Below are 25,555 nucleotides of genomic sequence, written 5' to 3' on the forward strand. Positions count from 1 at the left end.
CATTTTCTCTGGTATTTCCTTATTTTAAAGTTTGGACGCGCCATATATCATAATCCACACGTGTAAAGGGGACTGTGTTTAATATTTATCGAAGCTTGATTCCAAGATCAAACTTGTTTATGACTTCATCTGTCATTTCAGAGGGAACCTTCTCCCGATATTACGGCCGCTCAACAAGCCTATTTTCCGAGTGCTGCAAAAGCAGCGGAGATCAATTTTTATTAGGCTCCCTTTGAAAGCTTGCTCAGGGCCACTTTAATATCGAGCATTGTAATAATCTGGAGATCTAAACTTTAAGCGTTCGCTCTGTCTTTCAAAGTTTATCTTTGCCGTGGCGTTTGATCATCGGTGCCCCGACGGGACGGGCGGCGGGGAGGGAGAGGGGAGAGCGGCCAGCTGCGGGTTACCCCCACGCAAAACTCTTCCCGTGGCCTGCAGCCCCTGCCCTGATGAATATTTGATCAGATGATAATGAGAGCTCGGCTGGGCCGCTCCGACCCGCCGTTCCTCCCTTCCCGACAGCGCATCCCGCAGAATCTTCTTGGCTTCCCTCCCTCCCGAGCGGAGCGGCCGCTCCCTAAGTTTGGCTTAAATAGTCATTTCAGGGAAATGTGGTGTTTTTCTGGCTGTGGCCGAGCAGAGCTCACGCTGCCCGCAGCGCTCGCTCATGCCCGCCCAGCACCCATCTCGCCGGCCAAACTCCGGAGCGTCCCCTCGGCCCGGCCGCAGCCACTCGCGCGGCTCCCAGGGGCAGGAGCCTCTCCCTGGGGAAGGGAGGGCAGTGCCAGGGGCACGCTGTGCTGGTGGCCTTCGAAGGGACGGAGCTGCCGTGGGCGGCAGCTGGAGGCCAGCGGTGCCACCGCAGTGTCACGTCGGGGGCCGCCGGAGGAGCGGGGTGGCCCTTCTGTCGCCTTCCCTCCCTGCTCCGGGCCCGTCCCCGCGCAGGAACCGAGGGCTGGCAGCCCCCAGGGGCTCTCCCAGCTCGGGCAGGTCCCCTGGACGGTTCTGGCTCCGAGCCCCCTTGCCCCGCTCCCCGCCCCGGGAGGGCTGTGGGGTCCGGGTGCGGGGCCAGCCGGGGCGGCAGAGCGGGATGAAGGACGATTTCTTAAATTGTATTTCAGTGCGGGGTCTTTCCGGGTTAATGAGCTGACATCATGATTAAAGCTGACCATTTGTAATGTGTCGCGACCCTGTTGAAAAGCACTGAAAAGGTTAATGTGGTAAAACAGGACAGCACCTGCCCCTCAGAGGGAGAGGAGGAGCTGGAACACTTTTCCTAATCAATTAGTCCATTAATGAGTCTATCAAGTAGTTAAGTAGTTAAAGATTATGCCGCTGGTCTGGGTAACAGTCGTCATCTCGCTATACCTAATTATATTATAAGTACTTTATTCAATATACCGGACATAATATGGTGACTCGGAGTTAATGAAAATGTCATTTTAAAACGTCTTGACATTTGTCTCTATTGATTTGTATATTTCCATCTCATTCTTTGCTTTCCCCTATTTGATTTTTTTTTCTTTTTTTTTTTTTGGGGGGGGGTTATTTCTGGAGAGAGGGAATGACCGCACCGTGGGGGGAGGAATCAACAGCTGGAGCTCGCAGAGACTCCCGGCCCACCTCTCTCGGGCAACCCAGGGTTAAAAACCCGGTGCCACGGCCCCTACCAAGGCCAAGGATATCGCACCTGGACACGGATGCGACCAAACCCACCAGGATTTCCGAGCTGCAGCACCGCTTCCCACTCGCTCCCCTCCGCAGGAGCCTCCCCGGCCGTAGCGGGGGCTGCAGCAGTCGGGGACAGCTGCGGGCTCGGGGACAGCCCCACCCCCGGCCACGGGTGTCCACAGGGGAGGAGGGCCGGGAGGGAGCTCATCCCTTTGCAGCCACGGCAGCGGGGAAATGGAGAGGGCGGCAGACGAAGAGTGGGGCTGGGGTCGTTGGGCAACTCGGGGACCAGTCTGGCGCTTTCCACGGCGGCCCCGTTACCGGGGCTCCTTCCTGGGGCTTCCCGGGGCGGGAAGAGGCACCGATCCCATTCCGGCGGGATCCCAGCTCCCGGTCCCAGGCAGCCGTCGGGGCTCGATCTCCGCCTGGTACCTCCGGGAAAAGGGGGATCCAGACCCCAGAACCGCGGGCCTGGGGAGGCTCTCGGGCTCCCAGCTGCAGCTCCGTCTGCTCTAAGGAAGGTGGTGGATCCTGGCGGTGTCCTTGCCCTCGGCCCCACGTTCCCTTTGGGACAGGTGGGACACAACAGCTGCCACCTGCAGGTTTTTCCTTCCAAGGGCAGGAAGAGGTTTTTCCTTTCCGAGGAAGGAAAGAGCTTCGATAGGTGTGATTTACACCCCCGCAGGGGATGAGCCCCTGAGTGCTGACAAAGTTTATTTGGAAATGCAGCGACATGTACCATCCTTCCCTGCTCCCCACGGCTTCCAGGCCATGGGATGGAAACGCGGGAGGAATTTCGCGGGACATTTGTCACCGGCTGCAGCGCAAATCCCGGATTCTGGAAGGTTTCCCAGTGCTGCCGAGCAGGCAACACACCGTGACAGGTTTTTTTTCCCTCCTCTAATGAGAAGGGTAAAGATCCCCGGATATGCACGAGGTGTTTATCCCGACACCCCCCGCCCCCGGCCGGCATAAGCCATTCAGCCCACGTCGCTGTCGCCCACTCGAGGTGGAGGGCAGGAGGGATGGCGGGCGGCCAGCAGCTCTCCTCCGGGGGTGCGGGGTCAGCGTAGCCCCCGGGAACAGCGGCGAGGACCCGGCGGGGATCCCCCCTCCCCGCACCTCCCCATTCCCGGACCCCGCGGGTTTCCAAACTTTCCGTGGCCGCCGCCGCCGTGATTGGCGAGGCGGAGGCCACCTCCATGCAAATGAAGCCCCGCCGCCCGCCGCCCGCAGATCAATAGGGACGCGGGGGAAGGAGCATGCATTCCGCCTGGGCCGGCGCGGGGAGAGCCGGCCGCCGCACGCCCCAAGCGCCCCCCGAAACACCCCCCTGCGAGCGCTCCCCGCAGGCTGCCGGGGCACCCCCCTCCCGTGCGCCCCGAGCCCCTCTAAAGCGACAGCTTCCCTCCTCTGCTTTCTTATGAACCCAGGATGAGCAGCAAAGAAGACCCGAGCAAGTGCTGTCCGGCGGCTGCTCCCATCTCCAGTTTCACCATCCAGTCCATCTTGGGCAGCGGCAGCTCCGAGCCCCCCCGGGAAGCCGGCGACAGAGCGCCCGCCTGGCCCGCCCGCGCCCGGACCCTCTCCCTGTCCTCGGAGGACGAGGAGCCGGAGGAGAGCTGGAAGCACCGCGGCTGCTTCTGCCCCGAGGCTCAGGGCCCCGCCGAGGCGTGCCACAAGCACCAGCCCCTCAGCTTCACCTGTCTCGGTGAGTAGCCGGAGGGATGGGACGGGGCGGACGGGCCCCGCCGGGGAGCGCCCGGGAGCGCTCGGCCCCGGTCCGGCCCCCGCGGGGAAGAGGGAGGCGGGGGCACGTCGCACCTTCTCTGCTTTCGGAGCACAGAGTATTTGCGCCGTCCGTGGGTGAAGCGGGGAGGAAGGAAGGAACTCCAGAAAAATGGGGTGGCTTTTTTTTTTCTTTTTTCTTTTCCACCCCATCCGGCGTGGATTTCCCCGAGGGATGCGGTGCAATCGATAACGCTCGTTTTCTTAGATTCCGATTACGGCGCTCGGGCAGAGGGAAGAACTACATTTATTTATTTATTTATTTATTTATTTAGCATTATTTCTGAATAAACGGTCTGTGAAATGCGATGCTGTAAAGTAAAATTTGCTGGCTCGTGTCGGATAGGAAGCCTGGTACACAGATGTTTTCACTGTGGCACGCACACCCACCTGTCCGTCCGTCCATCCATCCATCCATCCATCCATCCATCCATCCATCCATCCCTCCATCCATACATCCATCCAAGGGACAGGGATACCCAGGAGAGGATGGCCTCCCCTGGAATCGGTCGTGTGTGCCCCCGGGAGCAGAGGCGGCGGGTGTCCGCCCGGGGTCTCTCCTCGGTCTTTTTTCCCTCCGGGGCAGGGGGCTCGGCCGTCGGGGGTCCCGGTGCCGGCCGCCGTGCGACCCCCGCGCTGTCGCTCTGTTGCAGGCAGCGCCAAGGGGAGCGGAGCGGCGGCGGCGGGCAGCGGGGAGCGGGGGCCCTTCCTCTCGCCCCCCCAGCAGGACTGTAAGGACGAGAAGGAGAAGCCTCTGGGACCCTCCTCGCCTACCTGCGGGGACCGGCAGCGCGACGGCGGGGACCGGCAGGCCGGAGCCGCCAAGAAGAAGACGCGCACGGTGTTCAGCCGCAGCCAGGTCTATCAGCTGGAGTCCACCTTCGACATGAAGCGCTACCTGAGCAGCTCGGAGCGGGCCTGCCTGGCCTCCAGCCTGCAGCTCACGGAGACCCAGGTGAAGACCTGGTTCCAGAACCGCAGGAACAAGTGGAAACGGCAGCTCTCGGCCGAGCTGGAGGCGGCCAACATGGCCCACGCCTCGGCGCAGACTCTGGTGGGGATGCCGCTGGTGTTCAGAGACAATTCCCTCCTCCGAGTGCCGGTGCCCCGGTCCATCGCCTTCCCCGCCCCTCTCTACTACCCCGGCAGCAACCTCTCGGCCTTACCGCTCTACAACCTCTACAACAAGATCGACTACTGAGCCCCGCGCCCCCCGCCCCGCGCCCGCCCCGACGGGACCCGCACCGGGAGCGGGGCCGGGGCCGCCGCGGAGGCTCCGTGCGGGGGCTCAGGCCGCCCCCACGGAGGGGACACAGCACCGAAACTGATGGGAGGGACGGGCAAACGGAGATTCCGGGGCGCCGGGGGCACCCCCGCTCTCCCCTCCTGCTATCCTGTCACTTGAAAAGAAAAAAAAAAGAAAAAAAGAATTAATTAAAAAAAGCGCGTTATTTCAGATCTGTAAATATTTTTAAAGAAAGTAAGAAAGAAAAAAAAAAATTAAAGCGTTTTAAGCCTCTTTTGTAAATTAGTCACCTCGGTCGCGTGTCCCCGAGGGGGACCCCGAGGGGGACCCCGGCACCGGGGGTGCCCCGCAGCCGGGCCGGGAAGGGCCCGCGGGGCCCGGGATCGATGCACGGGAGAGCCAAAACGACCTGTAACGCCGAGGGAATTTTTGCTCCTTATCTCGTTTCCTGCAGGGAATCCCAGCCGGGCCTGACCGTCCGCCCGTGCCGCGGCCGGCGGGGGCTCGCTGCCCTTCTCTCGGCTGGGAGATGAAGGGTATTTCCCGAAAAGTTTCGTAAACGGGCACCTTTTTTATTTTTTTTTTCCTTTATTTTTTTTTCCTGTTTTTCGGAGTGTTTTGATAGAAACCGCGATGATGGGCTCTGTGCTACCGGGTTCGCACTGGGCATCCTCGACGGCTCCCCACGGGACACGGCCTCGATCGGTCACCCAAAAACGAGTAAATCCCGCGGCAAGTGACGATTAAGCTGCGGCCACCGGCTCCGAGGTACGGCCCGTACCGAGCGCCGGGGGTGTCACAGCAACAGCAACGAGGACAGCGGAAAAAAAAAACCCCGAAAAACAGATAAATAAAATATTCGAAGGAATAAATAAGGCGTTTTTCAGTGCGGGGAAGGAGAACGCTCTCCCCACGCTCCGCAGTCGGTATTTGAGCCACCTTGCCCCGGACTAGCGGCAACCGGGGTGGGGAACGCAGCCCCTCTTTGTCGCTCCGCCTTTCGGACTCTTTATTTTTTTTTTTTTTTTTAGGGGTAATAACTCGTATTTCGGGTTTTATCTGTTTCCACTGCTAAAGCCCAGCAGCAGCCTCTCTTTCCCCGCGGCACCAGCCCGTGCGGTTCCCTCGGGAGCATCTCCCGGGCCCCTCCGTTACCGGCCGGGATGGGACGGGGACAAGGGACCGACCCTTACGCGCCTCCACTGCCCAAGGAGCGGCGAACTACAACTCCCGGCACGCCCCGCGGCGGCGGGCTCGCGGCGCACGCCGGGGACGCAGCGCCACGCGCGTTCAAACCGGCCAATCGCGGGGGGAGGGCCGCAGTGCGCGCGCGCGGGCGGCGGCGGAGGCTGAGGTGAGGTCGGGAGCGGGATCCGGGATCGGGGGTTCGGGATTGGCACCGGGATCCTGGGCACGGCCTAAACCTCCCGTACCGGCCGTGCGTTCGTTTCCCGGTGCGGCCCGCCCTCCCTCCCCGGTTCCCAGGCCCTCTCCTCACTCTTTTCCCTTCCCGGCAGCGTCTTCCTCATCCCGGCGCTCTTCACAGGCACCGAGGCCTCGGGGCTACCGTAACTCCGAAAGCTTTTCCTTGGCGGCCCGTGGAGCGGCGGGAGGAGCTCGTTCAACATGAAAACGGTATTTTGAGTTTCGTGATTTCTGAAGAAAAGCGCGGGCGGGGAGTCCCGAGGCTCTCACCGGAGCGTTCTGCTTTGTTCCAGCGACTCCGGCCAGCTGAGTGACACCTGTGCCAAGAGGAGCTGTAAAAGCACTGATTTCTTGCTCGTTCACTAAAGATTATTATTATTTTTGTCTTTCTTTGCAAAACTGAACCCGTTAGTTAAGTCAGAATCGCCATTTCAGCAGCATGCGCTTTCTCTCAAATATTTAAAAGTTTTTTCTTGTGGTGCCCCAACATTTTACCAGGACTTTGTTGTTTGAGGTGGGCACAGCCCTGTGATTTGGCATTTCTGGTTGTGGAGCAGCTTTTTTTGTGAAAACTTGGAGCTCTGGGTCTGATTATTTTTTCTTTACTTTTTTTTTTTTTTTTTTTTTTTTTTTTTTTTTTTTATCATGTGTAAGAAGTAGAATATATTTAAATTCTGCTATTATGAACGTTGTTCTGGATTAAAAATATCCTTCCAGGTTTCTTGTGTAAGTAGCTTTCCCTCCTGGAGTTGCTTTTGGACTGGTTAATAAATTGTACCAGGCCTCAAATACAATAACTTGTACTTCAAACCTCTGTTTTGTTGTTTGAGTTTCCTGGCCTAAGTAGACACAGCAATAAGCTTGTCTAATTTAATTTTCCCAGTTTTTCTGAATTCTGTTAGATTTTGTGTCTCTGGACCTGCATCTGAAACATCCTCAGCAGGTGCTGCTGAATTCCAAGTAGCTTTCCCATGGAAAGATGGGTGGCAAAACCTCAAGCCTCTCCTTTCTCAAGTGTTCCCAAAGCAGGGCTAAAAAAGGGGCTCAGAAAGAAGATTTTCTATTATTAAAAGGGTTTTCCCCCTGTCCCTTTATGCTTAAATAACAGAAATAGCACTTTATGTTGACAGAGTGGATATTTTTTTTGTGTTTTTGAAGGACGTATTAGAAAGCAAAGCTCCCACTTAGGAAATCTGTCCAGTGTAGGAATGTGTGTTCCTCACTTTATGGCACAACTTGGTGATTGTTTAGTTGCTGACAAGCACTGGACTGGAACCATTGTGCCCTAAATTTCCATTTTGCCCTTGGTTCATCTGCTCTTTGTTTCCTGATTTATTCTCAGAGGTGTAATCTTACCTTTGCAGTTGTACATACAAATTCTGTAAAGGTGTTACAGAAAATCTGAGCTAATTCTGCTCTGCCCCTTTAGCAGGAGGTAAATGTGCTGTGAAGGCCTTGGGAAGCCTTTAAAAGATGCTGTGGTTGTTTTGTTGGTGGATGTGTAAGGAGCACTTCCTTCTTTCAGAGTGCTTCTAAGGTCTAAGCTGTTTTCCAGCTGAAATTTGCAGTCTATAGTTTCTGTCCTTGGAATTTTTCAACAAACTAGTTAGTCCTGGAATGGGAGTGCTGCATTTGCCTTCTGTCATTGCTCTTTGATTGAATTGTTGATGCTTTTCCCTGGTCACATCCCAGTTTCATGGTCACTCCACATTTCAGCCCTTCACAAACGTAACTTTCCTTTCTTTACCTGCCCTTTGGATTCTAAGAGAGGGGTCAAAACAATCTTAAAGCTTTTTGTTGCACACATTTCACAGCACTTATGGGAGCCTAAAGGTCTGAAAGTTGCACAGTGCCCAAAATTATATAAAAGATGATCCTTTTGCAGTTCTTAGAAGTGTGTGACAGTCATACCAATCCAGGAGCAAATCAACCCCTTTTGGAGTTTTCAAATCCAATTGTTTTCTGCTAATACATATTTTTTAAAGTAACTTCTTGATGTTCACAATAACTTATAAATATTTATTTCAAAAAACACAGCCACACACTCAGCAGAGTGAGTGAAATACATTTGTAAGTAAAAATATCTAAACTTGTAGATTATAATAGTGATCATAATAGTTCTGTGTTGTTTCTTTATTCACGTTGCATTTGATATTTAAAAGTTCTCTGTAGAGAAAGGCATTTATTGAGGACAGGGATTGGCATCTTGAAACTTCTTTTTTTTTTTTTTTTAATTGTGAGAAATTTGGGTGTTCTGAGCCTGTTCTGTGTAAAAGCCAGTGAAATTTTCAGGTCTGCTTTGGGCTGCCTTTCGGAGGGCTCAGTCTTGTTCACTTGCTAGATCTGTGTTGTTGTAGTCATTAAAATTGCATCTGTGCCTTATTGTCTGCAGATGACGGGATCAAACGAGTTCAAACTCAACCAAACTCCAGATGATGGGATTTCATCAGTAAAGTTTAGTCCAAACACATCTCAGTTTCTGCTCGTTTCATCCTGGGACACAACTGTTCGGCTCTATGATGTTCCTGCCAACACCATGAGACTCAAATATCAGCATTCAGGAGCTGTCCTGGACTGTGCTTTTTATGTAAGTGTGGGAGGGTTTTTTAATTATTATTTTGCAGCTGTAGAGTGCCCAAGTTATGAGAAATTGTCAGTCCCTGAAATTAAAGAGGGGCCTACCTGTGTTTTTTTTTTACTGAATGTTTTGTCATGTGGCTGATGCTGTACTGTGGATCAAAACTCAGGTTCTCAAATGATAGCTCCCTTCTAAATCAGTTTTAGGATTACACTGCAGCTAGATGGGACTTAGGTTGTCAGCCATTTAAAATCTGAAGAAATGGAAATTATTTGGTGTAGTGTCTCTCTGCCTTTTAAAAATTTAGTTTTACTTCTAAACTAAAGAAATTCATACCACTAAAGCACTTAAACATTTTGGAAAGCTGCTATTTAAATCTGGGTCCGGCCTTAAAGTTTGTGTCTTAATTCCTATTCTCCCCAAACTCTTGAAAGCAAGTCCTTTGTTATCAGTTTAGGATGCTGAATGCAGAGCAGCCATGGAAAAAGTAATAAAGTAAATTTTATGCTTTATAGGATCCTACCCATGCCTGGAGTGGAGGGTTGGATCAGCAACTGAAAATGCACGACTTAAACACGGACCAAGGTGAGCAGATTGAATTCTAAATGCTGTCAGCAGCTGACCTGAGCTTCAGATTCATGTCCTTACATGCACAGAATATTCCTCAGGTTCTTTAGGTGGGGCATATTTAAGAATCTGGCAGAATAACCAGTGACCCTAACAAGGAGCACCTAAAAATCTGGAAGAATTTGCCATTGCCTGAAAGTTTGGTAGCTGCCTGCAGGATGCCTTGAATTTGTTTTCTGATGATAATCCTGCTCTACTGTAGGTTACAGTGGCTCAGTTAGGGGGAAGTAGCCAAGCTGAGCTAAAACTGAACATGTTGTTTTTCTTTGTTTTTCAAACTTTGTGGTTTGGATGATCTTTCATGGCAGAGGATATATAAAGCTTTTGCTTTTGTCAAGCATGGCCTTGTACTGCAGTTTTTTCTAACAAAATATTGCTTGAAAGCAACAGTTCCAGTGCTTTATTGGTGCAAAATATGTAACTGGTTTGTCTCATTTTTTTGTGCTTTCTTAGGGTGTTAAAAGAGAAAAGTGAATTTCAGCCAGTCACCAGCACCAGCCTGGGCTTGACAAATGAGTGTGTGCAGTAATGGTGCCAAAAAGCTCAAATAATTAAGCTATAGCTGACTTCCTACAAGTGTTGTAATATTTTTATTAAGATGTAGTACTAATTGCTTTCTCTTGTTGTATTATTGATATACACAAGCTTAACTTGCTTTCTGTATTAGTGTGTTTGTCAGTGTGATATCAGTTGATGATTTATACTTGTAAAGATCTCTCAGTGACTGCCTAAAATTCTTAAATCCTAAGCTCAAGAGCCGTAAGTTTAAATGTAACAATCCTGATCTTTGCAAAAGTTACGCTTCTGAAGGCTGAACTATCCTTACAGGGACTTCTGGCATAGAAATGCACCTTTAGAATGTCAGAAAATCCTTGTGCTGCAGTTGTGGGTGTTTTTTTTATTCTTTATTTCACACATTGTGACTGTAGGGCCAGTAAAGTTGCAGTATATTGTGTTTGGTTACAGAAAACCTTGTTGGTGCCCACGATGCTCCTATCAGGTGTGTGGAGTATTGCCCAGAGGTGAATGTCATGGTGACTGGCAGCTGGGATCAAACAGTCAAACTCTGGGATCCCAGAACTCCCTGTAATGCAGGAACCTTCTCCCAGCCTGAAAAGGTATGTGCTGCATTCCAGATGTTAAACAATGCATCCTTGGACTGAAACATCACACAGGACACTGCCTTGGGCTGAATTTGTGAATTATTATATTTAATACTTTTTAAACTGGTTGAAAGTGTAGCATTTTAAAAGATGGGTATTCAGAGTGTATTGCCATTTTTGGTGAGGGCTTTGAGCTTTCCTCAACATTCCTTAATTATTCATGCTTGTGCTGGACCACATTTTGAAAATTTAAAATAAATTTGAAGGAAAACCAAGCATCTTGGCTTAATTATAATACACACAGTTGATTTCCTTAAATGTTAAGGAAACATTTAAGGACCCTGGCAGTCCTAAGGTCTGATTGTTTTGGAATGTGCACAGCAAAATGTCTCTACAGTAAACCATTTATGTTGCCTGAAATAATATTTTGCTTTTTTACTTGTGTTCGAAAAATTGAACAGAATTGCTTGCATTGTGATTTATCTGTTTTGTATTAATGCCTAGGAAATTTGGTTATTCTTCTAAAGCTGATAATCCTCTGTGCTAATGGGAGACTCGGAGAAATAAGATAAAATGGGATGATGTCTTCAGCTTTTTCTAATGGCCACATGATGTGTTAACTTCTCATGCTGCTTACAGTGGTGTCATTGAAAGAATCAACAGGAATTCCTGTTTTTTTTCAGGCTGGCTTGCTGGATAATTTTACATATGAATATTTTTTTTTCCTGTACCTTTTAAAAATTTCATTTAGCACTGTGACATCCTATTGTCAAGTCCTAATTATGAGCCATCATTACCTTCCCTTTGCCCCTAAATAGCTCTTACTTTTGTTCCAGCAGAGCTGGATCTACTTCTGGCGAGACCTTTGTGCAGAATAAAGTAATTGCATTATTTCTAGTTTTGATTTATAGATGTATGTAGCATGTAAAGAACTGTGATAAATTGCTGACAGAATATCATATAATGGACAGCCACAGTGAATCAAGCTGCTTATTGGTTCAGCAAGGTTCATTATGTCATTTTTTTAATGCTGCCTTTGATGAATGTGTACACCTACTCCACTGCATGACAACGGTTTCATTTGATTTATGGCTGTGTGGTGGAGAAAGAACACTCACTGTACAGGTGTGACATCAGTTTGTGAAGAAGATTTAAGATATTTAATGTCCTTTATGCCTTTGTTTCCCTGTATGTACACAAACACATTTTATATAGAGTTTATGAATATTTCTGGACCAATTTTTACATTAATAACAAAGAACTGTCTTGTCAAAAGGTGTAACTACTATCAGCTCAAAGTTTTCTTACCCTTTTTAGGAAAAATTTGGATTATCAGAAATTTTGGGCAACTCCTCTGTGACTATTTAAGACTTTTCCCATCTTAAAATCTCAGTCTTAAGAGTTCATTAATCACATTTTAGAGAAGAAGGCATTCTGGGTGGATGAGAGTTGGTTAAAGGAAGCTTTTTTATTTATATATATGCATGCATACCTACCTTCTTAGCTTTTTATTAGAAATTAACTCTATGGAAACGTATTTGTAGCAAATGAAAAGTTGTGTCTGATGTTTCAGTGCAGTCTTACCAGAACCAAGCAGCTTTGTTGGGCTTCATCAGAGAACCAGAAAGTGAAACCAAATGAAATTGTCCAAGCACGTGCCAAAAGTAAACTGATTTCCTCTGGCAGGATACCAGATCTCTTACACTTTTAATTCCTGATCTGAGGAATACCCAGGATCTGTTTCCTGTGTGTTTGGCTGCATTTGATCACTGGAAAAAGCTCGTTCTCATCATTTACTCTTGTTAGCAGCTCTGTGGCAGCTGTAGGTAGCTGGATTCCATCTGCTTATGTATCAACAACTTGGAATTCATTCCATAGCACATTTTTTTTGACTAAACCTCTTTCCTTTTTCCTGTTCTTATTTTTTTCTTTTTTAACATATTACCAGATGAACTGCATCCCAGGCAATAGTTGGAAACAGCAATTCATGCAGTAAATATTTTCATGTGAAATTTGATAAGCCAAAATTTCCCACTGAGCCAAGTTTTGGGGTAGAGTTAAAATTCCAAACCATTATCTTTTTTTTTTTTTTTTTTTTTTTAATATGTCAAGCATATTGCTTTCTTCAAATTCACTTAGTTTTAATAAAGTATACAAAGTAATGTGATTTTTTTTTTTAATGATCTCTTGGCAATTTATTTTGTTTTATTAACATGAAGCTCAACTCAAAATATTCTGTTTATAATGAAAAATACTTGGTTACCAGGTGGAGGAAAACAGAGAAGAAAATGTGTGGTGTGGTTTTGTAGAACTGAACTGCAGGATCATGAATTGACAGTGGGAATGCAAAACCAAGCAGAGATTAATTCCAGTGTCCATCACTTCCCCTCCTTTTCCTTTGTATGGGTTTTTCTTTTGCCATTAATTTCAGTAAATTTAATGCTTGGAACAGTTTTTGAGCTTTTGACTGTTGCACCAGGGTGTTCTCACTAACCAGCTGCACATTCCTGCTGCTTATCCCAAATTTGGGTTCTAAATGAAAGCTGAATGGAATTCTGTTGCTGAACATTCCCTGGGAGATGTCACCAGTTGTGTTAGTGCTCATTGCTGACACCTTGTTCTGTACCAAGAGCAGGGGGGTTTTCAGGCTAATATCAGTGTTAAATACTGTAAATATATTTTTTTTGGAAGGTCTACACCCTCTCTGTGTCTGGGGACAGACTGATTGTGGGGACAGCAGGTCGGAGGGTGCTGGTGTGGGATTTGAGGAACATGGGATACGTTCAGCAGCGAAGGGAATCGAGCCTGAAATACCAGACCCGCTGCATCAGAGCATTCCCCAACAAGCAGGTATGGGAGCAATGGCAGCAGTCACATTTCTGCTGAGTGTTCTTTGGGAACATGAGGGTTTATTTTCAAGTTGATTTTTCAGTGAGGGTGTGTTTTGTAATCAAACTTTGGGAGGGGGGAGGCTTCCTGTGCTGCATTAATTCTTTTTAGTGCAGCTTAGCAATGTTTGCCACTGACTTAGCATGTTATGTTGTCATTTTGTTCCTCAAGATTTATCTCCTTTTAAAAAATAACCTATTTAATGAATCACAATGCTGATATGTAATTAAAAAACATCCCCTCCCCAGGTGCAGTAGAAGAGAGAAAGCCAGAATTGGTGGTTCCTAAGCATCTTTTATGCGTTGTAACTCGGGGTTCTTGAACAGTCTGTGAACAGGGGCAGGATTAAAACTGCATGAATGTCGTTTATATATTTCCCCTTTTTTTTTGTCTGAGTCTGTGTCATGCACTGCAGAACCCTGGGCCCATTATCCAGGGGGAATTGTACAATTCAGGTGCTGTTCTGTGCAAGTTAACGTGGTGTGTCTGTGGTATTTCTTTTTCAAGGAAAGCAAGAAGATTGGCTTTCTCTGCCAAACTAATTTGTAAGGGAATTTTCCCCTGTACAGAGTGATAGTGCAGGAATTGCAAGACCTAGTTACTTGTTCTTGAACTGGCATGAATGCTTTGTCCATTTTCAGTTCTAGTTATAGTAAAACAAGCTGATCTTCCAGATTGTATTGTATGATGGATTTTAAAGAGCCTTGTTATAGCTAGATATCATTGCAATCCTATTTCTGAAAAGATCTATTATGGACTTAACTCAAAAGTGATAATAAAAGCATCTCAGGTTGCTCCTAGTCAGGACTGTAATTAACTGGATAAGTGAACACAACTTGTAATCAAGTTTCACTGAAAATACTATTTCAGTTTGAGTGTTTAGTTGTTAGTGTAAAGCTCTGAACTAATTTTAATGTAATTCTGAAACTAAATAGTCCTGTGAGTATCTCTCGTATTTCAGATATTTAGGCCTTTGGGGGTAGGTGAGCAAATGCAAGGGGTTCTTGTCTCTTGAAATTTTTTTCCCCAAAGACAAGCTTGTGTTTGGACCTGCAGAAATAATTACAAGTCTCATTGTCAGCTTAAAACTATGATGCAATAAGACTCTCTCTTAGAAAGTTTTTTCCTGCCTTACTACTTTCTTAGAATTTAGAAGACTATGAAATGAAATTGCAGTCTTTTCTCCAGTTGTAAACTTCTAAAACATGTAGCTTCATTTTTTTGTTTTTTCTTCTTGTTAGGGTTATGTTCTAAGTTCTATTGAAGGTCGTGTAGCTGTGGAATATTTGGATCCAAGCCCAGAAATCCAGAAGAAGAAATACGCATTCAAATGTCACCGTTTGAAGGAGAATAACATTGAGCAGATTTATCCAGTTAATGCCATTTCTTTCCATAATGTCCACAACACGTTTGCTACAGGTAAATACTCAATTCTTTATAACACTTGCATCAGTTCCTTTAGTTTTCATGTAAACAGATCAACCTTTGCTTCATATGCCCTGAATTTTTAAGCATTTAAATGTATTCATGCCATAAGCAGGGTTTTAAAATTATTTGATGTAGTGAGAGTTCTTATGTCTTAATATTTTTTCCCCCAAACACAAGCTTATGTTTGGACCTGCAGATGTAATCACAAGTCTCACTGTCAGCTTAAAATTATGATGCAATGAGAATCTCTCTTAGAAAGCTTTTTTCTGCCTTACTACTTAGAATTTAGAGGGCTATGAGATAAAATTGTATTGCAGTCTTTTCTCCAGTTAACTGCTTTAACAGGGAGTTTGGGAAATGCTCATTGTGCTCTTTACTGAATGAATCAACCCTGTGTTTTTCCTGACAAAGTAATTATGACTAGTTTTCTTTTTTTCCTGTGCTGCATCTCTTCAGTTTTATTTTTTCCCTCAATTATAACTTACAAACGTGGGTTTTTTTTTTTTAAACCCTGACTTGCAGGCGGCTCCGATGGCTTTGTGAATATCTGGGATCCCTTTAACAAGAAGAGGCTGTGCCAGTTCCATCGGTATCCCACCAGCATCGCCTCCCTGGCCTTCAGCAACGACGGAACCACCCTGGCCATAGCTTCTTCCTACATGTACGAAATGGATGACATCGAGCACCCCGAGGACGGCATCTACATCCGCCAAGTGACAGATGCAGAAACAAAGCCCAAGTGAGTGTCTGCTTCACCTGCAGTTGAGGCTCTCTGAGCCTCCACCCCAAGATTTATTAATTTTCCTAAATTCATGAATAGCATTATTGATGGCAGGAGATAGTGCAGCTTGACAGTAGGGCTGGGGTTGATGTTATCTCCTCCGCCCAAGCTTTCAATATCCGTAGGTTGATAGACGGCTGATGGATAAAATTGTGCCTGGTTGTTCAGTGGGAGAAGAATGTCAAACTCTTATCCTCTTTCAATAGGTGCTATTATATGAAGCTGTAGAGTTATTGCGAGCTCATTGCTTCAGGAATTGAGTGAAGAATTCAAGAATAATTTATTGGAGTAAATGTTACCGTGTTTGGATATTTAAAACTTGGAATGAATGCAATCTGTCACACTGAGTATGCACCCAGCTGTCAGAGTGAGCAGTGAATTTAGATTCTGCTCTAGGAGGGCTGTGTAAAATCAGGGAAAAGCTCTCTCAGTTCCTGGGTGTTGGAGTTTGCTGCAGCCCTTTGATAACACACTTTTCTGTCGTTGTTGCTGTCAAAACGAGGCAAACTGATTGATGGAGGTAGAAATTCCTGTTCAGCTCACTTTGGCATGAATGTTACATAGAAAAATTGTCATCCCAGTGCAGAATTGTGCTGCCCTTAATGATGGAGGCACAGGAGCAGTTTGCTTTATTTTCAAATTCCTGTGCTTTGTCACTGCTAGTTTTTTTCTCTTCTAGTACTCAATCTGTCACACCTTATCGGGTTGTCTCCATTATTAAAAGTGGCTGTGAAAACAGATACATAAATGATCAAATTTCTTGAGTTTAAAACTTCAAGACCTTTCCCTCCATTTCCTTAAGTGACTCATCTGTTGCTTTGGAGCAGCTGTTTTATACCTATGAAGATGAGATATTTATTATTGTATAACTTCCACATCTCTCACTTGGAGATATTTGTTTTAAAATAATTTTTATACTCCTAGAAAAATAAAGCCAAAACTGTTATAGTATTTATTTCTGGGAGTTCCTCAAGTGGAAAAAATCCAAATATGATAATTAGCTTGTTAGAAAATAAGTCAGGTTGTACTTGTTACATACATTTATGAGTTTTGTTGTGTTTTTCAAAGTTGATAAAAGAATTCTTGCTGTTGTTGGTTTTCTAATATTAACAACTGCTTTCAAGGTTTATTTTATTCATTGCTAGTTAGAGTTGCTAATTATGTAGATGCTTCGTTCTGCTGTACAAGGAGGTTAATCTACAATTAAACAATATTTCCTCTTGGCCCTCCATTATTTTCTGAAACAGATGGTTCATCATTTCCTGGGCTGTTAAACACAGCAAGGTTAAGGTTAGACTCTTGGGAATCAGCTAGTTTGGAATCTCATTAGGCTGTAGAAGGAAAACTAATAAGAATACTCCTTAATATCATTTTGTGACTGTAAACAATTATTTATTAGCAAACAATTGATCCCAGAAGGGCAAATTGTTTGAGTCAGTAATGAGCTGAGAAAAGACAGAGCATATCTGTGTATTTGGAAAATAATTGTAACGTAATTGCAATGCATTTAGACAGGCATCTTTTTGGACCTGTTTCTATCTTTAAATGAATTTCTGAAAACATTAACAAGGTTTATATGCTTTTCTGACATTTACAAGTTGCTTGTGCCAACCTTAGGGCACTAAGAATGATGGGTATATTTTAGTGGTTCAGTAGTGTGAGTCATCTCTGGTTTATTCTAAAAATAAGTTACTTAGGACAGAAGACTAATGGCAGTTTCATAGTGATCTTTTTTGCATGTTAATTTGAGTCTCAGTGTTTCTGCACAATGCATTCTTAGTGCAACAAGATGGTGCCACATTACAGAAAGATCACTTTTTTCATCATTAACCTCTTCCATTCTGTATCTTGGTACAAGTGAAAGCTGGCTTTCTACTTTCCTAGGATGTTGAATGTTCTACCTGATTATGATTGCTCTGAATATTCTTCCTAAACTAGAGTTTATTTAAATTGCAGGTCCACTTAGACTACTGGTGCTACTCCTTCTCTACACGAGATGCTCACCTGCTCCTAACAAAGCTCCACTTAAACAAGCAAAGTGAGAAGAACAATCTTTGTACTCCTGTTGTTTTTAATTAAGAAATGTTTGTTTGTGTATTGTAGTTTGTCTAAATCTGTCATTCCTTGACTGCTTATAATGTTAGTGAAACTATTTTCTTTATCTGCTGTCTGGAACTGAACTAGTTCAGTCCTGTAGATAATCTTCTAAAAATTTAGACATTTTGTAGTATCTGTTTATGAAAACTCCTACTGCTTTCTTATTTGTTCAATAAATATCTATAGATTTTTTGAAAACAAATACTTTGTGTAGCAGCCTTTACTGATTGTGAAACAAATGTTGAGACCAGACCCTTAAATTGCAGGGGCTCTTGAGTTCTAAATCTTCCTGATGGAAAAATTTCTGAATCCTTAATCTTTTTCCAGCGAGATCAACTGGGAAATAAAAAGAAATTTTTTCTAATGAGTATTACCACTAAAAGCTGTCTCACTCAACTCTGTTTGCAGAGCAGACTCAGACTGCTCTCCTGGTCACTTGTGTCTGGTGTTACTTCTTAAATACCCATTTTACAGTGAATAGTAAGGAGAGGCAGAAAAGCTGAGGCTCCAGAAAGGTGACTGAGGTGTGGGAGTTTTGGATTGGAGATTGGATTCATTCTTTGCTTCCAACTTCTATCAGTGCCTGTGTAGCCAGTGGGAGCACTTTATTACCTGTAGGAAAACAAACTTGCTGACAACAGGAAGTACCAGATCGTTGCAGAGAAGGTGGTGATGGAGAGGAAACAGCTCTGTGTGTGCACAGATCTGACAAACTTGAGCTCTTACCAGATAGACATGGTAAATGAGTTATATATGGAATATTTTGTACTTTGTCATGAGCTAGATGTGGATTCTTTGGTAATAGAAATTGGTTTTCATAGGTTTGGAAAAGATGAACATCTTCCTGAGTTAAATGCGAATAATGCCCTCACCACAGTGTCATCCAGCCTCTGTAGTTGTGCACCACCCCTGTTCCTTGCAGTTTTAATTGGATTTTTTTTGCAGTGGGGGTTACATGGCTGGTGTTGGGCAGAAGTTGAATTTTTGATGTCACCTTAGGAAGACATAACTCTGGTGTTCAGGTGTTTTATTATTTTTAGAATTTTAGCTTGCTAAAGAGGGCTGATTGGAGCCCAGTCATGGGAACTAAAGGTTTTTGTCAGTGACCAGCAAAGCAATAATAAGCTTATGGAAAAAAGAAGTGAGGATGGGTCCAAATTAAAAAAAAAAAAAGTGAAGGCAGAATTAGGCTGGGACTAAGGAAAAGGTGGTTTAGTGATGATGTGGAGAAAGGAATATGTGAAATGGAGAGAGGATAATGTGGAGAGTTACAGGTTTGGAGCTGTGGGGAACAAAGTGGAATAAGAGCTAGAGTGCAAAGGGCAAAACACACAGAATTAGTGGAATTCCAAATACTTTGGTTAACAAAAGAAACCTTAATAGAACTAGGAAATTATGCCACCTGTGCAACATTCCAGGGATAAATATTAAGGGAAAAACCTGTTAATGTGCTGAGATCTGCATGTTCCAATGGGCAAAGTTAGCCCAGTATATGGATGAGGGAATGGATTTGGCTTGCTTAAAACCCACAGGAGGGTTGCTTATGGTGAGTTGGTGTTTTATGTAAATGCTTGAAACAAAAATAGTAAGACAGCCAGTGGGGAAGATGAATGTTGGTTGGTCAGGGCTATAGCTGTATCCATGTGTTGGGTAGAAATATCACAATGTCCAGTTGAAATACAGATATTTCTTTTACAAGATTAATCTCCCTTTTATTAGCACTCTCCTTGAAATGCAGGTCAAGGCAGAGGTTCATAAGCTGGAGGAATCATGAAACAAGCCTTTTCTGACTTCTGTAACAAGCAGCTGAACAAAGGATGTACTGACTCTTGATAGAAGAATTGAGAGCTAAAAAAGCTCCTTAAGTCACTGCTTTTTGGCTGGTGTTGAGGGCCGTGGAGAAAACATGGAGCCACAGCCATCACTGTAATAGAGTCATCAATCACCACTGACTGCTGGCAGCAGTGAATATCCAGGGTTGTCTCTCACAAGAGCCTCATAACACTGTGGTATTAGAAGCCAAGTGGCATCTGTGCCCTGAATGTCACAAAAGCAAGCTGGTAAGTACTTCTTTCTGTTGGCCAGTCCTTCAGGATAATCAGTGTGTGCTTACTACATGCAGGTCTGGAGCTCTGCTGCATCTCAGGTAGGATGTTTAGTGCTGGTGCTGCTGCATTTATAATAAATATTAAAAAAATGTCTTCTTTAGGTGGGTGTTTTCCCAAGCAAAACCAGGCAAAGCTGAACTCTGAGCCCCCAACAAAGACTGAAGTGATGCTGTTGAGGATGACTTCACAAAGCTGTGTAGGTGCTGCCAGCTCCATCTTAATTGCCTCACACTTTTGTATGTGCCCAGTTCACTGCCTTGAAAATGACAGATTTTCTGTAGTTGGAGTCACTTAGTCCCCAAGTTCAGCAATAATTCCACTGCTGCATCTGTTACGATGGGTGCCCAAAAGCTGGGTGTTTCTACTGAGTTCTCTTGCAAATTTGGCCTAAATAACCCCTCCCCCATGAGGGATTGGTATCAGTGGTGTGGAGCAGAACCCATTTCTTTGGACCAGCAGACATCTGCTCTGGTGATTACACCATTAGCTGCTCTCATGTTGTTCAGTATAATCACAACCACAAAGGCAGTCATTTTTTAGCCAATATGCAACTGATGTGACTTCTGCTCTTCCAGCAATGTGACTTCTGCTCTGAAAAGTGTCAGGATTCTTTGTTTCAAATGCTTTTAGACATGTAAAATTTAGAAATGAAGAGTCAAAGACAGGGCTTGCCCAGATATTCTTATAACTGATATGCTAAAGGCTCTCTCTGAGGAATACCCTTTTTTTCCTAAGGCTGTATATGCAGTTTTTCAGTGTGTCAGGCATTTTCCTATAGCATGAAGAGCACAAATGCTAAAATGTGTGATAGCAACATGGGGGAGGTAATAGGTCTTCAGAGTCTCCTGTGATTACCTGCAAAGTGGAAGGGAATAAACTGTTCTCCATGTCCACTGGGACCAGGCATAATGAGCTTAAATTGCAGCAGAGATTAGTGTAGACATTAGGAAAAACTTTTCAAGTGAAAGGCTGGTGAAGTCCAGGAATAAATGGCCTGGGGAAGCTGCAGTGTCTCCATCTGTGGAATTTCTCAAGCACAGGTTAGACCAGTGGCTGCCAGGAATGGTGGGGTTTTAACTGGGAGGATAAAGCAGTACTGATTGTCCTTGTGGTGGTTCTGCTCCCCTGGCAGTGGGATCTGAGCTCCCAGAGCCAGGGGCACAGTGCCTGGGAAAAAGCTCTGCAGCCTTGTGGACCTTCCAACACCTAAAGGGGGCTGACAGGAAGGATGGAGAGGAACTTTGGACAGGGGCATGGAGTGACAGGACAAGGGGAATGACTTTAAACTGGCAGAGGGCAGGGTTAGATGGGATTTTGGGAAGGAATTCTCTGTGAGGGTGGTGAGGCCCTGGCAGAGGTGCCCAGAGCAGCTGTGGCTGCCCCTGGATTCCCTGGCAGTGCCCAAGACTGGATTGGACAGGACTTGGAGCAGCCTGGGACAGTGGAAGGTGTCCCTGCCCTGACAGGAGGTGACACTAAATGGGCTTTGATGTCCCTTCCAACCCAAACATTCTGTGATTCTCTGATGATACTTTTTAAAATCAGTGTATGCATTCATTTTGTGGGCATTTCTCAACTTGGGTCAATTCTGACTTAGGGTTGATTTCTGAATGAAGTAATCAAAAGCAGTTTTTATTTGCTATATAAATCCTTTGTTACATCAGCCTTACCATAACTTTAAGCTTGTACCCAGCTTCACCATCAGCAGCACTGAACAGCTCAGCAGAGTTTTGTGTTGCAGAAACCCACTGTATTCTCTGCTGGGAAATACACAGCCAGGTAGCCCCAAGTTAAAACAAAGCAGTAATTAATTCACTTAGGCCCAAGATTTCCTGATAATTAAAGTAAGCAAGGGTTGCTTTTTCCCTGCTTGTGTTTTCTGCAAGCCCCCCCTGCTCTGCAGCCACAATAAAGGCACCGATTGCCTCCTCAGCTCGGCACGGGGGCATTGGCAGAGGTGATTCTGGCTGCAGAATTTGTTCCCTAAATAGATAAGACAAAGGTGGGGAGAGAAGAAATATTCTTATTCCACAGATGTCAACAAAGGCACAGAATAAGGAAGTGAATTTCCTTGTCACAGAGCAAAGGCAGGACTTGAACAGATGTCCTGATTCCTAGTGCATGTAATTGGTTTAAATTTTTGCCTCTGCTGTAGACTTTCTGTGGGGAGTTATTTCAGGTAATTTTTTTTAGTCCTGTGATGTAATTTTTTGGTCAATTGAATGGCCAGAGCTTCCATGTAAAGGTAAGTGAGACCAAATTGTTAGAAAAGATTTAAGTCTATATTTTAAAATGCAATTCCTTCTCATACAATGATCCAGTGTGTTGATATTTAGTAGTGATATGTGGCAAGAAAGATTCCAGAAATGCCAAGATTGCCTTTCCTTTAGTGAGGGAGAGCTGTGACAGGAAGAAAGTGAAAACATTATTAGGTGTTTTAGTTTTAAAAATAACAAAATGTACCATTGTGCTTCTACATAGTATTACCTAGGCAGAAGACAAAATTATAATTCAGGCCCTGCAAATCAAAAACTATCAAGAAGCATTAAGTAGAGAATTTGTAACTAAACTATTTGTAACTTAAAAAAAAATAAATTGGCACATGTAAAAAAATGTGTAAAAAATGTGAGAGTATATATATATATATATATATATATAAAAATGTCATTTACCATGTTGTATGCCCCTGGTTTCTGATGGCTCCTATTGATAAATCAGTTTTCTTATCAGAGAGACATTTTGTGTTCTGGGGAGCTGCAGTGCTGCATGTGCACATCTGGGGCTTGCAGAAAAGTGCTTAAATCCTTGATATTTTTTTTTTCCTTTGGTTATAATGGTGTCACTGTTCTTTCCTCGTCATCTGCAATGCTCAGATGCTTTTAATAAAATCCTCAGGATTTAAATTATTAACCATCTTTTTGGGATTACATTTTTTATTCCTAATTATACGCAAAAGATATATATCATGAAATATGCAGCAGTAATTGTGATTAAAGCGTGCAGCCTCCCAAAAGATGGGCCTAACAGTTTAATACACCCAAAATTTAATTAGGCAGATAATGGGGTTAGAGGGGAGATTTATAAGGATGGGGTGGGGATGAGATATTTGGAGTGATACTTTTATTTTTTTGATGGTGGTGGAAATCAGTATGGAAGCAAATGCAAATAAAGTTGTATTTCTTTCCTGATCTCCACTTGTGTTGTCTTTTTTTTTTGTCTTGGTCTTGAGATTATCCATGAAAAACTGAATTTATCTACACAGGGAGCAAGTTATTTAACGAGTTGCAGAATTTTCTACAAGGTTGGGTTTTTTGGTTGTTCTTTTGTGAGAAATGAAGTTTTGCCTTAAACCACAATAACTTTTCCCAGGTAGATTTCCTGGGCACGTTATTAAAGGCTGTCTCCTCTGCTTGGCTGCCTGCTTTCATGAGGGATGCAGGAATTTGATAGCTCTGAGACCTCCTTCCTGTGTCAAGCTCCCTTGTAATTGGTCTCTCAGTTCCCAAGTTATTAGGGGGATGAGAGGAGCAGGGGACGGGCAGACAGACACAGCCAATTTCATTGCACCAATCTCATTTCCGTAGGGAACTGGAATAAAAAAAATCAATTAAGGTTAAAGACCCTCCAGTCCTCTCCTTCAATTACTTGGGCAGAACAATCCTTTGGCTGAAGTATCCATGATACACAATATCCTCCTCAGCCTCGTGCAGGATTAAACCTCTTGGGGCAGTTTGGAGTGTCCAAGTATGGGATAAAGCCCTGGATTTTCCATCAACATTAGCTGAGCTCCTAGAGCTTTTGGCAGTGCCAGGATTCCCTGCTGCAGCTTGCAGGGATGCTGGTTCCTCTTCCAGCATCAGGAGCTTCCCACAAGCTGCATTACCCCAAAGGAACGTGGTCCCATCCTGCTTTTGTTTCAGCATCAAATGCCCTTAGTGCTGCTAATTAATCAATTTCTTCTCTGCTCTTGTGAGGGATTAACTTATTTTTGTCCCCACGTTCTGGGAATCTCACTGGTCTCCACATAATTCTGTTTACTCTCCCTCCCCATCTCACTGGTAATTTGTGTTTAAATATTTAACATTTCATCTTCTACTCCCACAATCAGAAATAATTCAAGTATAACTTCAAAGTGGCAGAGACACATTGAGAGGTTGAATGGAACCATCACCTTTTTACAAGCCATTTTCTGGGTTATCTTCTAAATCACCATCAAAATCCCAAGCTAAAACACAAAAAATACCCAAACAGGTTTTTTTTTTCAGTTCTAACTGCAAACCAAGCCCATGTGAACAGTCTGAGATGTTTATGATCTCAAAAGCAGCAAAAATCATCAATTTTCTGCAATCCTGCTTTACCCAGTGGAGATGTCCAGATTCAACACTTTGGGGCTCTAGTGCCCTTTTCTTCCTCTTATTTCAGTATTTGTTTTGCTAACAGCTTGTTCTGCTGTGGAACTGGTTGCTGTAAAGAAAAAAATTCCCCTTGTTTGCCTAGAATCTCTATAGTGAGGGATTTTGTTTGTGTGGAGAGGAGGAAATGAAGGATGGAAATGTTAATAGAGGAAGCACACATGTTTCAGATGATGTATTATATGTATCCCCTTGTTTCTTGTTTTACTTCTCTGCATTTTTCATTTCTCCAAGGATGTTTTATTAAAAGAAAAAAACACACCAAAAAAAGAAGTGGTGCTTTTCCTGTGTGACAACTTGAAGATATTTTGGTGGGACTTTGTTGTAGCATCACTTCAATTTTTCAGTTCCTCATGGAGAGGTGTGGAACCAGGATTCCAACCCTGACCAAAACCTTTTCAACTCAGGGGAGTTGAATTTAATTTCAATTTACTGCCTTGCTGTAAGGCTGAGAGACAATTCCTCTGGTTAAACTCAGTGAGGAAAACCTTTCTCCTGGCACAGCATCAACCTCTGCATCAAAATGGTGGTAAATAAGGTTTTCCAGATTTTATTTGTAACTACAGCATCAGAATTACCTTTACAGACAGAGAAATATTTATTTAAGATTTTAAACTCCTAAAACAGAGGCTGTGGTTTATATCACTTGCATGTAATGATCATGGCCATTGTTAATTCCCCCAGAAGCTCTTTGCTATTAGAAAAAAATTGCATTGCAGGACAGCAAATATCTACCAGCAGGTATGGTTATTTTTTTTTTCCAGCTTCTAATGCAGCAGCCTTTCATCCCTCTGTAAGATTTACCTTTAACCTAAAATCTTTCACCCGTTATCTATAATGTATAATTATAAATACATTGTAGTCTAGAGTAAGTACAATTAAAAAGGGTAATTAGTTTCCCTCCCTCTCTCCCATCCTCCTACCCAAGTCCTTAGGTTTAATTTTCATGATTATGTTAGATTATGAGTCATTTTAAATCATGGTATCCAGTAGAGACTACTCCTACTCTGCAGCTCTTTTCAACAGTTGTTTATGGTAGTTTCAGCCTCTTTCTGCCTCTCTGAGGCTCTTTATTTTTAAAGCAAGGCAGACAAGGCCTAAAATTATTCCATTAAAGAGGTGCAATTTTTGTAATGGGACTTAGAGTGCTCTGCAGAAGTGCAGGCAAGTTTCTTCAATATCCTGAGCATTATTCGCTCATTTAGTTAAATGATGTTTCTAATTCCCTGGTAATTACATGTAATGAGGCACTCTTTCTCTTCTTGATGAGACTTTAGCTTAATATGAGATGTCGTATTTTTTCTTTCTTTTTTTTTTTTTTTTTTTTTTTTAGGGATAATTACCCTTCCCAGGAAAAGCAGGGGGTTTGTTGTGCAGAATATATAGCAAATTATTTTATTTC

General features: G+C 44.3%; 2 protein-coding genes across 3 annotated transcripts in view; both read left to right on the plus strand.

The window, feature by feature from the left end:
• HMX2 (H6 family homeobox 2) overlaps positions 1 to 4,775 on the plus strand; it is a 6,592-nt gene extending 1,817 nt beyond the window's left edge. Inside the window, exons 2-3 of one of the 2 annotated variants that reach the window (XM_015632498.2) lie at positions 3,105 to 3,382; positions 4,113 to 4,775. In XM_015632498.2, the coding sequence (XP_015487984.1) occupies positions 3,106 to 3,382; positions 4,113 to 4,660 (825 nt within the window). In that variant the 5' untranslated portion in view covers position 3,105 and the 3' untranslated portion in view covers positions 4,661 to 4,775. Of the gene's footprint in view, positions 1 to 2,797; positions 3,383 to 4,112 lie in introns of those variants that run through there. The other variant, XM_033515851.1, reaches the window with a different exon arrangement.
• Positions 4,776 to 6,003: 1,228 nt separating this feature from the next.
• On the plus strand, positions 6,004 to 17,835 carry BUB3 (BUB3 mitotic checkpoint protein). Its single transcript, XM_015633833.1, has 9 exons — positions 6,004 to 6,059; positions 6,223 to 6,340; positions 8,523 to 8,717; positions 9,224 to 9,293; positions 10,302 to 10,453; positions 13,130 to 13,288; positions 14,569 to 14,746; positions 15,278 to 15,494; positions 17,493 to 17,835. Exons 2-9 carry the CDS (start codon positions 6,332 to 6,334, stop codon positions 17,500 to 17,502), a joined length of 990 nt encoding a protein of 329 aa, XP_015489319.1. The 5' UTR covers positions 6,004 to 6,059; positions 6,223 to 6,331; the 3' UTR covers positions 17,503 to 17,835.
• Positions 17,836 to 25,555: the final 7,720 nt, after the last annotated feature.

The sequence above is a fragment of the Parus major genome, chromosome 6 (assembly GCF_001522545.3).
Source record: "Parus major isolate Abel chromosome 6, Parus_major1.1, whole genome shotgun sequence".
NCBI lineage: Eukaryota > Metazoa > Chordata > Aves > Passeriformes > Paridae > Parus > Parus major.

Coding starts and splice junctions, on each gene's coding strand:
- BUB3 (XM_015633833.1), top strand. Junction 9,294..10,301: donor CGACTTAAACACGGACCAAG/GTGAGCAGATTG, acceptor GTTTGGTTACAG/AAAACCTTGTTGGTGCCCAC. Junction 14,747..15,277: donor CCACAACACGTTTGCTACAG/GTAAATACTCAA, acceptor CCTGACTTGCAG/GCGGCTCCGATGGCTTTGTG.